This window comes from Amphiura filiformis, chromosome 18 (genome assembly GCF_039555335.1).
Source record: "Amphiura filiformis chromosome 18, Afil_fr2py, whole genome shotgun sequence".
Taxonomy (NCBI): Eukaryota; Metazoa; Echinodermata; class Ophiuroidea; order Amphilepidida; family Amphiuridae; genus Amphiura; species Amphiura filiformis.
Genome location: NC_092645.1, coordinates 33,433,209 through 33,452,165, shown reverse-complemented (window position 1 = coordinate 33,452,165; position 18,957 = coordinate 33,433,209). Strand labels below are relative to the sequence as shown.

General features: G+C 35.4%; 1 protein-coding gene and 1 long non-coding RNA gene across 2 annotated transcripts in view; one reads left to right on the top strand and one right to left on the bottom strand.

Moving 5' to 3' along the window:
- Positions 1-18,434, bottom strand: part of LOC140139604 (alcohol dehydrogenase [acceptor]-like) — a 34,496-nt gene extending 16,062 nt beyond the window's left edge. Inside the window, exon 1 of the mRNA XM_072161309.1 lies at positions 18,170-18,434. Within this exon, the coding sequence (XP_072017410.1) occupies positions 18,170-18,370 (201 nt within the window). The 5' untranslated portion in view covers positions 18,371-18,434. The remainder of the gene's footprint in view (positions 1-18,169) is intronic.
- Positions 4,059-6,011, top strand: LOC140139442 (uncharacterized). The gene is made up of 3 exons (XR_011857121.1): positions 4,059-4,117; positions 4,625-4,734; positions 5,647-6,011. It is a non-coding gene; the product is annotated as an uncharacterized lncRNA (long non-coding RNA).
- Positions 18,435-18,957: the final 523 nt, after the last annotated feature.

The following is an 18,957-nucleotide window of genomic DNA, read 5'->3' as shown; positions in this document are numbered from 1 at the left end:
GTAATTATTCTACGCCATCATCGCACTCGCAGGGTAAGCACGCAAGTACAGTACTATTTACACCACCACCATATAGCTCTACCACCAGTGCCAATAGACATGATCACTCGTACAATCAACTTCGCCCTATTGTTGCGCCAATGAATGTACAAGTAAATGAAACGCCAGCTAGACCGAGATCATCAACTCTTTCAAACACTAGAAAACGACTGTCAGTGTCAGATTCGTGCATACCAACAACAGCGTCAAAGGCAAAGCTAGTCAGGCTCACATCACACATTATAGGTGGCGCTATTCGTCCATAGGGAAGTGGAATGTGCCTGTACAGTCAAAAAATGGCTTTACTGTGGGGCTCAATGGAAAAAATTACTAAAAATTAATTTTGACAACCAAAACCTAAGTGATGTTGACTTATGTTGGTACTGGCATAATAATGGATTCATAAGCTATCACATAGTGCAATCTATGTTCCACCAAGTGGACGCTCGTTAAAGCGCAAAAGCAATTTGTGTGTAAATCAAGACCATCCAAAACAGCTTTCTTACAGTAAAGAATAGGAGGTCATCTGGGGTCACATACAGTAGTGTACATTGTACATGTGCCTGCTGTCACAATTTCACACACAAAATTTCGGACAATTTGGTGACACTATTTTTGTCTGTAACTTCAAAAGTATATGCACTAGAAACATGATTGACCCCTTATTGTTTAGGTAATTTGATTCTCTTTCAAATGAAAGAACTTTCAGCTAAAAATATTGAACTTCAAAATTTTATGAACATACCTAGCAAAGCGAAAGAAAAAGAAAGCTGCTGATGTCAAGTCCACTGATACAACTGACTTCCTGAATCACAAGCTGCCCAAAATAGTAGTTGTTAAAATATTGCGATATTGTGGAAAGGAAAGTGTAATTAATTTAATGCATGCACATACGCTGGGACGTACAGACTTTAAACTCTTCATAAATGACTTGTCGTTCAAGTATGACCAAATACAAGGAAAATTGGACAATCTTGAAAAAAGATTTGATGTGCCGTTGAGTGGACCACTGTCCCAGCCGCAAAAGGAACTGTTTAGTAAACTTGTACGGAATAAGCAATCAAATGTTGACAAAGATGGACTACTCATAGTCAACCATCCTCGTGGGAAACCCACCAAACTGCTTGAGGTTCCAAGCACCCAAACATCAAGCTCGAAGGCCGCAGAATCCACAAAGGCAAGACGAGCAAAGCTCATTGAGAGACTCGTTAAAATTTTAGCCGAGGTACGTGGCGATACAGCACCTGCTACTAATTTAAGTGCCGATAATTATAACAAAGATGTACATTCACAAAATGTGGCCGTCATAAAACGCGATAAGGCTGGATTTACTGAAGCGGCAAAAGAAGCTGGACTTAACATAATTGGACGCTTCAATAAAGAAACGGTACTCGCTTTGGCGGTCAATGATGACTCAAACTATGTGGAGGTTAATCCAAAACTTTAAAAAGTAGAAGTAGGCCACGACGTCTTCATGACTGAAGGACAGTTAAAACAAGAAATTGAACATGGAGTTGAATATGAATGTGGTACTTTTACGTCATCATCAGGGGATGAAATCCAGTTTGTGCGTGTTGCTAATATTGAGGAAGTGGTGAAGAAAACAGTAAATGATTTACATAGTGCTGGGTTACTCAAGCTGCTTGAAAATGTGCCGCAGGACACGCTCTGGCTCCACATATCAGCTGACAAGGGGGAAAAGCACAAAACTCATATTGCAAGTTATAAACGTTGGTGAGGGAAGCAGGCATTCCATAAAACAATGTAAACTCTTAGCATTTTTTGAAGGAAAAGACAATCGTCAAAATATAGAAGAAGTGTTTGGACCCATTTTACAGCAACTGAATGAAATGTGCAGCAAAATAGGAGAGCTGAAACTACATCGCCCTAACTTCACCCAACTGCCATCAAAACGGAAACCTGCTCCAGGTAAGCAAACTTTTTTGTTAAGTCTGCAATAAAATTCTATCCTTAGCCCTGTATGTGATGGAAAAAAAATTCTACGCGCTATAGGCCCGATTGTTGGACTGACCCAGAATTTCCATTTTTGAAAATGTTTTTTTTTTTTCTATTTGTCAAATATCATTTAAAATCAGCTGGTTTTTTATTTTTGGAAAATATGCTTGTAAAAATTCGTCAGATTTTTTCCAGATTTTAGTGATATTTTAGCCTCCAGGAAAAAACCAAAATAAAACCAAAACAACCCCCTACATGTGTATGTACTTTTGTTCGCACATAGGACAGGTTTTTTTGTTGTTCTACAGTCCCGACCGACCCAGAATTTCTGTTTTTGACTTGAGAATTTTTTTTTTAATTTTTCAAAAATCATGTGAAATGGGCTGTTTTTTTGGCTGAAATTTTTGGTAAATATTTGTAAAAATTCTTTCGAGATTTTGGCGATAATTTTAGGGTTATTTTAGCGGATTTTAGCCTCCAGAAATTATGTACTTCTGTCCGCTTTATAGAACATGTTTTTGTTTTTTTGTCGCTTCAGGGCCTAACAATAATGTTTCCAGTAAATGTCAAAAAAAGGCGTCACACAGTAAACTACTACGGGCCCGCCGACCAAAATTTCCAGAATTTGCATTTTTGATAATGGTGTTTTATTTTTTGCTAAAATCATGGACAATCAACGAGAAATTTAATAATAATTATTAAAAAAAAACAGAAAATGACTGACCCTACTTAAAATGTCCATCCGCATGTTAGGAGTAAACAAAACTTGTTTGTTTACCGTAATGGGCTAAAAAATCAAGTCAGTCAGTCAAGGTTTTGTTTTTTTTTTTTTTTTTTTGCCTTTATACTCGACAATAATTATGTTGTTTTAATAGTTACCCATCCTATCCGAGGGAAAAAAAACCCTTTAAAATAGGGCTGGTCATTTTTTAAAAATATTTTCAAAACAAGACCACAGCCTTAAATAGTACTAGTATCTTTGTCAACGGTTCACTGTTACCATCAGACTTTGTACAAAAATGAAAAGAATGAAGTCCTTACTAAACTGTTGCTCCCTGTTTTGCTTTTATTTCAATCAGATGACCTGAACTTCACTCCACTGCAGCCACTAAATGTGAAGAATGACAAAGTAAGCTCTGAATGCCAGCACTGCAAGAAAAACATGACATCACCAGGGCCCAAGAAAAAGAGGCGACTGTGTGCAAGAAGGCTGACGAAGCATCAGGAAGCAGGAAAAACTCCACATCATGAACAGGATGGCACAGGTATGACATTATATACATGATGTTTTCGTGGCATTGAAATTTCATGCTTTGACATTTCATGTTTCTGCGACATTTTTGCTAAGGCCTAAAAAAATTGTTTGATTGGTGTAACCCAACGACCCTAAAAATAGGCCCGACTCAATACTTTTTTCTTATTTTTTTTGCAAAAAATATTTAAAAAAAACATTTAAAAAAAATTAAAATAAAAAAGAAAAAAAAAAAGGTCTTTAAAAAAAAAAAAAAAAAAAAAAAAAAAATTGCCGACTGACCTACCCTATATTTTTTTATGTTACGATATACCAATCAAACAATTTTTTTAGGCCTAATGTGAATTATTTCCTTACAGGTCTATAAGAAGAAATTTTATTATTATTATTATTATAGAAGATTTCATTGAAACAAAACCAAAAGTAAACTCACTATTTGACGGTTATTTAGTGAAGTAAGAAGAAATTTGTTACCTAAGCGTGCATGAAAATTCCCACATCACCTGCACTCGCGTAATTTGTAAATTGTTCGTGCACGCAAACAGTTCATGCTTAACATTATTTTTTGCATTTACTTTACATGTTCTGTACAAATTAAACTTAGGCACTTTGAAACATTTCTTACAGTTTTGAACAACATGAACAATATTTAATTGTTTTTGTAAATTCTGCATTGCATAAAATCTGAATTGTGATGAAGTAAATTGAGATTTAGACTTTAACATGAAAGAGTGCACTATCATAAACTTTATTTAAAATAAAAATATTCATTTTCTAATGCAGATGGAGCAAGTCAACATGGCACACGAGAGAAACCAACAGAGTGTGATGTGGAATGTGTACCCTCTGCAGCCATTACTGAACCATCAGGTGGGATTTCATTTTTGATTACTAGTATTTATTATTTTATCCTGCTTGTTTATCTTAAAAGAGGCCCCGTAATGGCTCTCGGCGGCACTGCAAGGGGAAAAGTACAGTAATACAGCACCGTCATTTAATTGTAAATTGTCAAAAACTGTGCTCATTGTATAATTTCCGGGATAATTTCACTATGATCTTGTTATTTTGGTACACCGTAAGGCGTAAAAAAAGATTTGTTTGACGTAACTGGCCAAAAAATTCTTTGAAAACTGGGATGAATTTTTCTTTTGTTTTTTTACTTTGAAGGGTTGGTAAAGTTACGGCAAAAATACTTTTTTACGCCTAAATTTATCACCTGTTTGGGTTGTAAGGTTTACATTAAAAAAAAAATAATACTACACATTGTAAAGTTTGCACAGATAAACATTGCACAGATAACAAATCTTGTACATTATTCATGTAATTTGTAATTAGTGTTTAAACCATTTTTTGTTCACATATCTTGTTGTATTGTAGCCTTTAATGTTTTAAAATGGATACCAATGAGTTGATTCTTCTACTTTGGAGTTGTGAATTCAAATTACCCTCAAATTCATCATCATGTTGGGGGTACCATACAGAAAAAGGTACAGTGTGTTTGTGATGCATTGTACATGTATGGTAAAATAAGCTATTATTTTTCAGGAATTTGTGTTTACGACATTTGTGATTGTGAGTCAAAATTGAGATACTAGAAGTTTCATGTTTAATATCGACTGTTTTAAAGATCCCGATTTCAAAATCTGGTGGATATAATAGCTTATAGTACCATACATGTACATGCACAGTACAAAATTATTAACATTAGAAATTCAGTGATCATTATAGATGTTAGACTTGTAGCACATAGCATTCCATTCCTGTTGCACCCTGTGTATTAACCATGTTAACAGATGTAATGGCTAATCGACAGTAAGGCGAAGGAAAAAAGAAACCCTGTTCTACAGGTGGACGGACCTTTCAAGTAGGGTCGGTCGTTTTTGTTTTTTTTAATAACCCTAAAAATCACCACAATCTGTAAATAATTTGCAATTTCAGAAAATACAAAAAAAATTGTTCCTGAAATTTCAAAAATTTGGGTCGGCATTCATTATACAGGAAAAATTTGTTTCCCCATTAGTTCAAAGTCTGGGGCGGTCGGGCCCGTAGAACAGGGTTAATTTTTTTCGTCACCTGTCACCTGTCCTACCTGAGAATATGCCACTAACAAGAAAGTTTGTCTTTTTTTCTTGGACAAAAATAAGGTCGGTCGATGATTTTTTTCTGACTTTTTTTTTAAAAACTTGAAGCGTGATTACTGATAGCACATAGAGTATCCAAGTTCCTGTCCATTAATAATGTACAACTTGATCCAAAAATAGCATTTTTTTGGTAGCAGTATTTCTCCGGTTTCCAACCTTGAATAACAAGTAATTTATAGGGCCTATAACTTCTTTTTAAATTGTAATTTCCATGTAAAGCTTATTTTGTATGTTCTGTTTCTGTTTCCCTATTTATAGATCTGATTTTCACCAAAGGTAGATTAACTGTTGGCGGAGACTGGGAATGGGTGGCGAAGTTTCTAGGCGTCAGTGGGCCGAATGGGAAATACTTCTGTAACTCATGTCTTGCTGTTACCACAGACATGCCCAAGAGTGTACCACATGCTATGCACATATTTCCCAAATATCAGGATAAGACTCAAGGTAGAAGCAAAGTCCTACCAGATGACAGTGACTTTCTGAGGACTTTCGATGCATGTCATGTCAAATACGAGGAGTATGTCGCGGCTGGTGAAAACAAAAAGCATGCCCAGAAGTTTAATAATTGCATCCATCCGCCGCTCATTAGAGGACCAGAATTCACGGTAGATACCATCAGCACTAGTCCCTTCACATCAGCCTTGGCCTTGGCCTTCAGGTTTTGAACATTGTAGAAAATACTGCAATAGCTCTGGATCAAGAAGTTAAAGAAGCGCATGGAGACTATTCTCCATTTGAAACTGTTTTTAATCATGAAAAAGTCATTCTTAAGAAGTGTCAGAATCTCAATAACAAGATTGAAGGAATTCAGGAAAAGATTTCAGTAGCCAAGAAGAACAAGATTGACATCATAAAGGAACGTGCCAAATTCTTCAAGAAGAATTCCAACGGTTCATATACGTACGGAAGTGATCTCGCCAAGGGTGTCAGAGACCAGTTTGAGAAACTCGGCAAAACCATCAAAGATCATGAAGCTGACATAGCCAAAACAAAACAGACTCTGAAAAAACAGGAGAAAGAGTTGCAGGCAACGACGGCTGAGTTGGATCGCATAAAAGGACCCTTTAAGACAAAGTTCGATGAAGTCCTGGATAGTCTTTCTTTGAAGCGAGCTGTGTATCACAGTGGGTGTCTTATTGGACCGGATGTCAAAAAACTTGCATCCTATCATAATGTGCACAAATTTGCATCCATCTTCAAAGTAACTGAGATAGACACTCCAAATGGTGCAAAGAAATTCAGTTCGGATAGTCTACGAGTCAAGATGATAACTCTGCTGACAAAGTTTGGACAGTGTTATGAGCTTTATAACAAGAACAGAACTCTCTGTGCACATGAGGTGGAAATACTCGTGATGCGATGTGTTAGTTACGGAAACTGGTTTCCGGTTAATTTTCCACAAGCGAACATGAACGCAAGCTACACAATCTTACAGTTGAAGTTCGCGACAAGTAAGCGACTGCTTACTATAGGCATGCTGACTGAACAGGCGATAGAATCGCTCCATCCGTACATTAATAAGTTAGACCGCATGTTTTGTACTGTGCAAAACAAAACTGCAAAAGCAAAACTTATTTGTCGTCAGCACAATATATTCAGCGCTCCAACTCTTCCACAGCTAAAATAGCTTTTAACAAACTCCCAAGTCTCACTGCTGCGTATCGACCCATGGAACGATTGCAATTTTGACTTTAATGAGCTAAAGTGTAAGGTACAATGCAATATTGACTCTTTATCATGCTGCAATTATTATTTATTATAATGTCATAATGTGTGATGTAGCATGTACTGCAGATGTGGAAATTTTTTCTTTTTTTTGGTACAGACCAAACGTACCAAAAATTTACTTGTTTGATTCCGTTCATGTAATTGCTGCCACATTACATGGGTAACAAAAGGCAGCTATTAATTCATACACAAATTTGGTTGATAAAAGTAGCTGCCTTGTGGACATTTTGGTGCACATATTCACTAGTACTGATCAACTCAAAACAAGTCACATGGCAGCTATTATTTCATTATTTATGTTTCTATTTTACAGTAGCTGCACAGCTTGCAGTGTGAAAATTACTGTTGTGCAAAAATTTCCACATATTTACTGTGTTTGATTTTTTAGTCTTTACATGATGAAATAGCAATAATACTAGAGCTGTCATTGAATGTTTTTACTTGTCGACATGTCAGAAAGAACTATCGACTTGTTGACAAAATGTTGACATAAAAGTACGCCTGTGACTCCGGTCGAGAATGCATTTATTCAGTTAATTCAAAATGTAAATACATTTTGTACAATCTTGACATGTTTGTTTGAACCCAGGTGGTGGATGACATGATCGAGCCGGCAACTTGTGAAACCGCCCGGCCGTATGGCATTTTCAATATACTTGGTTAGTTTTGTGGGGTTCATTATCGAACCCCAACAGTTTTAGCTTGTATTTATATACAAGCTTATTAACATAGGCCCATTTGTCTGTGATATTTCAAGCGTTTTAAAATTTCAAAATAATCCCATTCAATTACACGGTTGACAATGAAAATTTACTGAATTTAGAGAATGCAATGCGGCCACCACCTGTTTGAACCGATGAAACTTAAACATGTTAAAAATTTACTTGATTAGTTGATAGAAATAGCTGCCTCATGGACATTTTGGTGTATATATTCTCTGATGCAGATTATAAGCTTATCAAAACACATGGAAGTCACATGGCAGCTATTATTTAATGTACAAAGTTAGTTGATAGAAATTGCTGCCTCATGGACATTTTGGTTTATATATTCTCTGATGCAGATTGTAAGCTATCAAAACACATGGAAGTCACATGTCAGCTATTATTTAATGTACAAAGTAAGTTGATAGAAATAGCTGCCTTATGGACATTTTTGGTGTATATATTCTCTGATGCAGATTGTAAGCTATCAGAACACATGGAAGTCACATGGCAGCTATTATTTTTATGTACAAAGAAAGTTGATAGAAATAGCTGCCTCATGGATATTGTAAATAAAACAATTACACGGCAGATTTGAAATGAATTTCAATTTACACTCTGTGTGATGACTCGCCGCCGATACCAAATCGTTTGCTTTTTATCATCAGTCTATACCAATATTGTAAATAAAATATTTAGACGGCAGATTTAAAATGAATTGCAATGTAAGATGACTTGTGATTACCGGCGTACCATATTATTTGCTTAAATATTGTCCGTCTATTACCAATATTGTAAATAAACAATTACATGGCAGATTTGAAATGAATTTCAATGTAAGATGACTCGCCGCCGATACCAACTCGTTTGCTTTTTATCATCCGTCTATACCAATATTGTAAATAAAATAATTAGACGGCAGATTTAAAATGAATTACAATGTAAGATGACTTGTGATCACCGGCGTACCAAATTATTTGCTTAAATATTGTCCGTCTATTACCAATATTGTAAATAAAACAATTACACGGCAGATTTGAAATGAATTTCAATTTACACTCTGTGTGATGACTCGCCGCCGATACCAAATCGTTTGCTTTTTATCATCAGTCTATACCAATATTGTAAATAAAATATTTAGACGGCAGATTTAAAATGAATTGCAATGTAAGATGACTTGTGATTACCGGCGTACCATATTATTTGCTTAAATATTGTCCGTCTATTACCAATATTGTAAATAAACAATTACATGGCAGATTTGAAATGAATTTCAATTTACACTCTGTGTGATGACTCGCCGCCGATACCAACTCGTTTGCTTTTTATCATCCGTCTATACCAATATTGTAAATAAAATAATTAGACGGCAGATTTAAAATGAATTACAATGTAAGATGACTTGTGATCACCGGCGTACCAAATTATTTGCTTAAATATTGTCCGTCTATTACCAATATTGTAAATAAAACAATTACACGGCAGATTTGAAATGAATTTCAATTTACACTCTGTGTGATGACTCGCCGCCGATACCAAATCGTTTGCTTTTTATCATCTGTCTATACCAATATTGTAAATAAAATAATTAGACGGCAGATTTAAAATGAATTACAATGTAAGATGACTTGTGATCACCGGCGTACCAAATTATTTGCTTAAATATTGTCCGTCTATTACCAATATTGTAAATAAAATAATTAGACGGCAGATTTGAAATGAATTTACATCCTGTGTGATGACTTGTTATCACCTGTATATATCGTTCGTCTGTGCCAAAAACTGCTTATTTTGTTAATAAAATAATTAGACGGCAGATTTTAAATGCAATTTTCATTTTGTGTGATGACTTGTGATCACCGGCGATACCAAATTGTGTTTTTGTCGGTCGTCCATCTATATACCAATATTGTTATAATTAAAGACCGAATTAAAAAGACTAGTTTGCGTCTGACGGCAGAGCAAAGGCGCAACGTGATTGATTGCTGACCTGCACAGTACAGCATTTTTGGTCTACTTGACAGGACGTCATACGCGAACTAGTCTTTTTAATTCGGTCTTCAATTATAATGAAATAATGAATACGATTTACATTGTGTGTGATAAAGATTGTCACTGGCATACCAATTGTTTGACCTATGTTCACTCGTACCAATATTGTAAATAATGTCATGGACTGCGTCTGTTAATTTGTTGAAATATTCTGTGTTATCTTCCAGTCAATTGCTCCTGCTGAGACTTGAACCCACAATCATTAACAACCTCATGGTGAAAAGGCGAGCACGCTGTGTGACGCATGGGTATTTGTCACTCGCCTTTTTACCACGATGTTTTCAATGATCGTGGGTTCGAGTCTCGGCAGGAGCGAGTGACAATAAGTAGACTAGGACACGTCAATGAATGTACTAGTAATGATGGCTGGGTGGTCTGTGACAATAACATTGATGATTTGATGGTGATGAAATTAAAAATAAGTTACCTGCAATAGTAAATCTTCTTGTGTCTGTGTGATTTTAGTTTTGACACAATTCATTTTAAGAGAGCAATCGTACAAGCGTATAAATATGCATTTGATTTCACAATGTTTGAATTGTATTCTATTTAATCAAATGAAAGGGAGGGATAGAAGTAAGGACTCCCAAGGAAAAGTGTGCCATGATCAAATTTTGATTTGCTCAACAAAACATACCAGTACTAAACCATTTTTCAGCCCGATATGACAGCGACGTCAATGCATTACCACCGTTTCGCTTGCGCATTTATGCGGGCATCTTTTAATAAGCGTGTGTACGCCATGAAGTGAACACCAGACTACTCCCAATGAAATGTGCACCAACATCCCTGCCACATCAGGTGAAAAATGGAATATTAAAAAAGAGCAAGTTTCGGGCAATCATCAATCATGGTGTCAGTCAAAACAATAATTTCCTGGGCTTTGTCAGAATGAAATCAGAAATAATCATGAAATTTCCTAAATATAAATGCAAAGTTTTACATCTCTATTTTATCCTTTCAAAATAACTCAAAAGAAAATTCGAAAATATCCACTAACAATATAGCATATGCATCAATAACATTGATGTCCCCATTGTCCCGTGCTGTAACATGTACATAGGGCAATCAACAACAGCAGTGCACAACTGCAGAATTTTGCACCGGCGCTGTTGATCGCCAGTTCGTACCGGAAGTTTGTTTACAAAAATTTCCCATGTTTGTGTCCCAAATTTATACTATTTAGGCAATACTTCATTCAATTTTGAACACATCATATGAAAGGTAATTTATTGTAGTTTTGGTTGCTGGCTAAGATTTGTTGGTTGTTTATCTAGTTTTTTTTTAATTAATTTTTTAATTGGGCGTGTCGGATCGCGTACTTTCACAACAGGTTAATTTCGCCCGGTCCACGTTGTTTTTTTCCTGCCGTGTCCATGTCGCAGAGTAGACCCAACAAATGGGGTAAAAAAGTTATGAACTGGTGATCCAAATTTATTAAAGCTCTGTTTTTTTAAACAAATACCAAATTAGTTACTGGTTTAAACTGTTAATTTTGTTAAAGGACTCGCAAATATGCAGAAAAATGGAATTTAATCGACTCGTTCGTCATCTGTTTTTGACCAAAAATGGCGTCGAAGACGAAATTTCGCTTCTCCGGAGCAACATTTTGATTGCTTCAAGTAGTGATTTAATCAATACTTTCTTCAAAATAAATAAACTTTACACCTAGAAATACATCCAAAATACCTAAATTAGTTTGAATTTCTTTGGTTGTTTGTCTATTAAGCTCAAAATTATTTTTTTACTAAGAGTGCAAGTTTGATGACCGAAAATTCTACAACTTTTGATAGGCGCCTCGAAAAAACGGCATATTTTGGTCATTTCTTGCTCGATTTTCATGATTTCTTCAATGTTGTCTAGATTAGAAACAAGGCTGTCATTCACGCAATAAAACACGCCTATATTCGCATCGATAGAGTCCAAATATCAGTTACCAATTCCCTTAACAACTGAGTCACGTGACCAAGCCAATTTCGGGGGACGCGATTGCCCAGGGGAAAAAATAGAATATGCAGCGCCTCCTAACGATGAAACACGGACAATGCCGTTCATAAAGACGCTGGTTGCTCAATGGAAACGTAAGCTCGTGCAAGTTGTGTCCGAAACGAAATTTGAGTGCCAATAAGGAGCAGTTATGATTAAAATGTTTATTATTTAGTTTAATTATATGGGTTTTCACATATAATTTGCATCGTTCACATAATGTATCAACTTATTTGAGAGAAAAACATCGGACTTCTGCAGGATGAAATAGGCGCGTGGTATAGGTTGCAGAATTCGACATGCTTGATTTATCGAATCCATGGACGGGAAAGATCAATGCCTGGTTAAAAACACATGGATCAGAAACAGCAACCATGGGATATGGGTTTTAAAACAAACTCTATTGTTGTTGCTGCAATAAATTCCAGGGCATTGCAGGGATTATAAAATAATCCCAGGGTTTCAGTCCTGAAAAGGTAAAGAGGCGGAACCATGCGAGATGTGCTGTGACTCCTGCTTTGCATAATGCCCCTGCTTTGTCCAATCGTGGGACAGGAGTCATTCACAGGCCGCGCTTTTGGGGCGTTGGCGTATTTTCGGTAGTTAGTGTCGGGAAAATTTACAAGCAGTTTGTATTCCCATCCGAAGTTGAAAATAATAATAAAATAAGATAAAATCTAGCCAAGATATGGCCAAGAGATCGTAAACAAGTGTTGGGCGATATGCAATATAGTAACATCGCTTACGGTGCATTAGTGATGCGCGGTATATGATATCCTGATATTACAAATGGGATATTCGTGAATCATTTAGTCTGATTAAAGAATGATAGTGGCTCTTGGAAAAGCTTGAATTACTGGAAGTCAAATTTTGGTTGGATTTTGATGAAAGGAGGTCGTTCTTCTGACATATGCAAAGGTTGTTGCATTTTGGTCATTCAAGGCAATCGGTGAAGGTCAAAGTTAAGAGTCCTTCGTATGTAAATTACAGAAAATATTAACAGTGAGTAGCAGCCCTATAATTTAACAATTGGAAGATCGTTTTATGGGTTTTTCTGACATATGCATAGGTCTTGGCATTTAAGGAATTCATAGAAGATGTATCATCAGGAAAGCAAAATTGTAGAGTCATCTGATGTAAAACAACTAAACAAGTTTGGTAGATCTTGGTACGATTCCTTTTACTTGCCCAAATTAACTCGGCATAGTTTTTACTAGATTTGGTTTTACTACTTGGCAGCATCTTTGTGAAGCTCGCCTAGATAGTGGGAACAGAGCACACTGCCTTTCCACTTGGACCTTCTGGCATATTTAAAAAGTTGAAAAGTAAATAAAGAGGTAAATAAATAAACAAAATAAATGGAAAAACAATCATGTTCAAGATCAATTCAATTTTTAACTCCTTAGTATATAGTAAGGTAGTTTTATTAATAATCAGGCTTGTATATATATGCAAAAGCCTTTGCTTGCACAATTTGCTTCCCTTTTTCTGTTTTCTTCATTGCAGATTATATCAGGTAACAGGATGAAAGACGTGTTGCTTCAACTTGCTTGTCGTGAGACTGGAGATTTGTTTATGACCACAATAATATTTGACGGTGATCTCTTCATCAAGCATTTACCTATAATCATGATAATGGGTTTACTTCAGTTAGACATGGAGCCACGTAGCAGCTACATTGCAGCAATCAATGACTTATATTTGCACATTTTGAATTAACACTGAATGTTGCACGTTGCTCTATCTACGAACTACGTAAAATGGAAGAATCATGTCAAGTGCTTTAAAAAACATAAAATGGTGTACAATCTGGTAAGAATCACAAATCCGTTACAATTGTACGTCGTCGTTGTCTTGTGGGTCTTAAGTAATATGACTGACCTGGTATTGTGATTTAAGAGTGTTGTTTCAACTCTGCCTGTCCATCCAAGATGTTGAGCATTCACAAGGGACAGTCTATTTGGTTTTTGAATGTCATCTGACCAATAGACCTCTGTTCCCAAAGTCCTGCAGTTGCTGCAATCAATCTTCTGACATTCTGAACATTTGACAGGTATGTACACTTGTACAGCGTCATCAATTATACTTTCAGTTGTTACGTTCTCAAAATTGTTTAATGAAAGTATGCATAACATTTGGAATGCACACTGAATATGTGCACATGATATAGTGGATTAAGGAGATGTAAATTTAAGTACAAGAACACTTAAGAATTCAATTGTCAGATTGTATAAGTTAATAAGCAAGGAATGTGTCAAGTTGCTGCTTCAGAAGCATGAATGTTTGTTTTGTATTGTTTTGTATTGTTTTAAACGATCATCTTGTTCAGAACCATGAATTGCCCTATTGTATTTTATTTAATAAATATTTATTGAAAGCCGGTCTAGCATGTGGGATTTGATCGGTCAAGTTTGTTAATACTAAGGAAGGAATCAACTCCAGGTTGGCATGGGATAGCCTAGGCAGGGGCCAAGTACTATGCCCTCAAATTTTTCTTGTTCAACAAAATTCAAAAAAAAAAAAAAAAAATGTGTTCAAGTTTTTTCGTGAGGTTGCGCAGCCGCCTAGTTATCACGTTGATTCAAAAAGTATGTTGACCTATTGTATTATGGAATAGGCATGTTATCCTAGTTCTCTGTACACTTTTATAGCATGGCACACTTCTCGTTTGATGATAACAAACATGGTGCGGGGCTTAGATGTACCAGAAATATAAACAAGTGGCACACAAAATTTGTAGAGCAGAGTTAACGTGTCATTACCCACAGATATGCGTAATATTGACAAAACCACTATGGGTAGGGGATTACACTCACAGTCACCGTTTGGTCTCCTATATATCAGGCAAAAGAACATCCAGAGAGCTTCCCATACCCCCCAGGCTTAACTGATGAAAATTAAAGAATAAATAGAATATGTTTAAAAATCTGGGGGGGGGGGGATTGGGAAGTTTATTTCTCATTCAGTTCTTGCATGATCCATTAACTTCTTTGGCAGAGATTTTCTAATTTGAAACATATATCTATTTAAGTATGGATAAGAAATGCACACAAATTAAAGTATGTAGACATTTTAGTATGGATCAAGTATCCAATTTAACCTGTCAGGGATTTCCCTATATATATGAATGTACGATTCCTGGAAACCATCTTACAGGAATATATATTATATATTTTGCATGCACAAATATTGTTAAAGGTTTCAGCCCATATCATTTTATATTACTGGCTGTGCTCTTTGTTTGGATATTTATAATCTCCCTTTTGTAGTTCACTGGGGATGTGATTGCAGATAGGTCATCTGGGGTGCTATATTAAATATTCCTTATTTTATATTTATATTTTCTATTAACAAGATATTATTCAGCTCCTCTGTAGGGGTCACGAGGGTGGTGACTTAAGATAGGTTTCATCTAGGTCCTCTAAAATATTCTTGTTTATTTTAAGATATTTATAAGCCCTTACTGTGTAGGTCACTGGGGTGGTGACTTTTGATAGGTCATCAGGGTCCTTTGTAAATCTAAATATCGTTTTGCTAATAAGTCCAGGTTTTGGGTGCTGATTCCTTATATGCATGCTATATATTTGTGTTACATACTTATTGCAAATAAATCATATATGTCTGTTGAACGTCTGACAAAGACGCAAATCATTGCTTCCAATTTCATTATTTTGTCTGGGGTTAATAACGTTTTCAATCCCATCAATTGAAAACCAATTTAACCCCTGCAGAATAAATGCTGTGGTCCGGCCCGTTGGTAAGGCCTATTGTGTGAATTTGTGTACTGTTGCCAAGTCACGTGGTACACAGGCAATGTTTTGCATTCCGACCATTTCTTGTTTCGTCATTATTTTGTCAGATTCAACAAGACTAGGTTGTGTTTAAAAACTTTCTTTCCCACCCACCACTCCCTTTGCAATTTTTCATATTGAGAGTATGGTAGTGGTGGTGCGGAAAAATGTATAAAGAAAATTTTAAGTTTCTATATTAAAGTTAAAGAAGCAATTCTAACGTAATTGATAGAGCAAAGATTGGGTCACGATATTCGTGATTTGATGATTGGTTTGGTGCAGTCGTCTAATTCCTTTTGAGAGCGGTAAATTGCTCAAATCATGAAACTCTTGATAGGTGCCTTCCTTTGCTATATCAATCAAGAACTTCCTGCGGATAGTTGAACTTCATCGTGTAAAATGTACATCTCGGCGGAATCTCTCTCCTTGGGCTAATAAGCATATAGTTAAATGTTATCTCATATGTTATAGCTTTTCAAACAAAAATTTAAAAGAAAAGGACGAGATAGCTGTAGTTGATTAAAAATACACACATGTCTAACCATGTCATTTGAAGTGAGCAATGCTAAAGCATTAGCATCAATTTAAACAAATTTAAAATCCGCTGGCAGAGATTTTCTAATTTGAAACATATATCTATTTAAGTATGGATAAGAAATGCACACAAATTAAAGTATGTAGACATTTTAGTATGGATCAAGTATCCAATTTAACCTGTCAGGGATTTCCCTATATATATGAATGTACGATTCCTGGAAACCATCTTACAGGAATATATATTATATATTTTGCATGCACAAATATTGTTAAAGGTTTCAGCCCATATCATTTTATATTACTGGCTGTGCTCTTTGTTTGGATATTTATAATCTCCCCTTTTTGTAGTTCACTGGGGATGTGATTGCAGATAGGTCATCTGGGGTGCTATATTAAATATTCCTTATTTTATATTTATATTTTCTATTAACAAGATATTATTCAGCTCCTCTGTAGGGGTCACGAGGGTGGTGACTTAAGATAGGTTTCATCTAGGTCCTCTAAAATATTCTTGTTTATTTTAAGATATTTATAAGCCCTTACTGTGTAGGTCACTGGGGTGGTGACTTTTGATAGGTCATCAGGGTCCTTTGTAAATCTAAATATCGTTTTGCTAATAAGTCCAGGTTTTGGGTGCTGATTCCTTATATGCATGCTATATATTTGTGTTACATACTTATTGCAAATAAATCATATATGTCTGTTGAACGTCTGACAAAGACGCAAATCATTGCTTCCAATTTCATTATTTTGTCTGGGGTTAAACTCGTGATATTAAAGGCTGTATATTATATGATAAGTAATATGATATCACATCTAAAAAAAGAACTAAATTTCTGAAATTTGACATTTTTAGGATATACATCATTTATCTCAAAAGTAGATCTGCCGATAATTTCTAGGTTTTGTGCGAACGGGACATATAATTTCAAAAGCTGTCAAAATGACCGTTAAGACTAAGTGACACCTTAATTAACACAGAGGAGAATGACACGTAATATAAGATACACATATTAACTGAACAAGTCGATTAAATCAAAACATGTGTTGATAAAAATATCATCACTCGCTACTACTAAATTTCTTCCTAGGTCGTGTGTTTTCAGGTCGCCTCTCTGCAATGAAATGTATCCCTTAGGGCAAATAAATTTGATGGTTATACATTTTGTGAAAGGATGTTTGTATTTTTGTTGTGGTTGATTCCGATTTGGTATTGGAGGTATTTTCTTCAATTGCTTTGTTATGTTTTTATTTTGTATATCAAAAAACTCACAACAAGAACAACAACAATAAGGCCGTGTAAAATTAATATTTTGGTTCTCGTCCCTCCCTCCTCAATTTCTGGGATTTGTCAGATTTTTTTTTTTTTTTTAGATTTTTCAATTTTTTAGACTTTGGAATGATTTATGAAATCTTCATACATATAAATAAGTTTATTAGAGAACAAGCATCACTTCCAAGTCTTTTTGTGGTACTCTAGGGGGTTTATCCTTCAGAATCTCACATTTGAAAAAAAAAAAAAGGGCCTCATCGATTCCACGAGCACTGTTGGAGAAAACCGAAAACTACTGACAATGCTAAATTTACATTGAAAAAAAAAAAAAAAAAAAAAACACCTCCTCCCTCATCAATTCATGAAAATCCTCTGGACGAGAACCAAAACATTAATTTTATACGGCCTAACAGCAACAAGCTTCCCGAGTTCCGCGTCTTCCCGAGGTACGTTACAGATCTTAGTTTACATATTTACTGAAAATTGTGTTTTTGCTTTGTTTTTATATGACCTTGGCATATTGTACCTGCTGTGATATTTTGATCAGTTTGATAATCTCCTCGTCTAGGTTTTTCAGCGTAAGCCCCAATAAAAAAAAAAATAAATAAATAAATAAATAAATAAATAAATAAATAAATAAATAAATAAATAAATAAATAAATAAATAAATAAATAAATAAATAAATAAATAAATAAAACAGAATACCTACCTTATATGCCCAATCAAAGCGAGTCCCATGTAACACAGGTGCAGCAGCAGGAATATCAATGCGCATGTCCGAATCCGTTGGTCCCGCTTCCAGAAGTAACACGGTCTTGGTTCGATCCTCGCTAAGTCTAGCAGCTACAACGCATCCAGCACTGCCGCCACCTATTACCACGTAGTTATATGAAGGGAATTCCTTGGCCATCGTAAGTTATATGTATTCTGAGAAGAAAATACAATGTTTGCAATAAAAACTACCTTTATACCTTTAAAAAATATCTATTTTATTACAGAAACTACCACAGTATAAAACAAAACATTATGGACTAGCGGAAATACATCATGCAATAATGAACGAAGGTAGCAACTGAAGTTTGTATTATAACAAGTGTTATTATATTATTATATTCTACATTCGTTTGAAGTAAACTATATTTAAGAGATCAACGGGCTTAAAATTTCGCTATGACAATGGACAAGGTCCAATTATCTTAAACCTATCCCCAACGCTCTAATGCATTATGAATTATAACTATTATAACAAAAGCATAAACGGATTAGATATCTCAATAATAAAAGTTTACCTGTTATGGTCTAATGTCGATTTAATAAGGAGATTGGGTTTTCTGTGATGAATGTATTGAAAATCAGACAACCTTCCAAAATCTGTGATCAGATCGAGTTGTTTACGTTACCTGTGTTATGGGCTATATATCACCGAAAATGTCAACCCGGGGGCACCGCAGTTTCATGAATTCTTCCCTTAAGGGGGTACTACACCCATTGATTTTT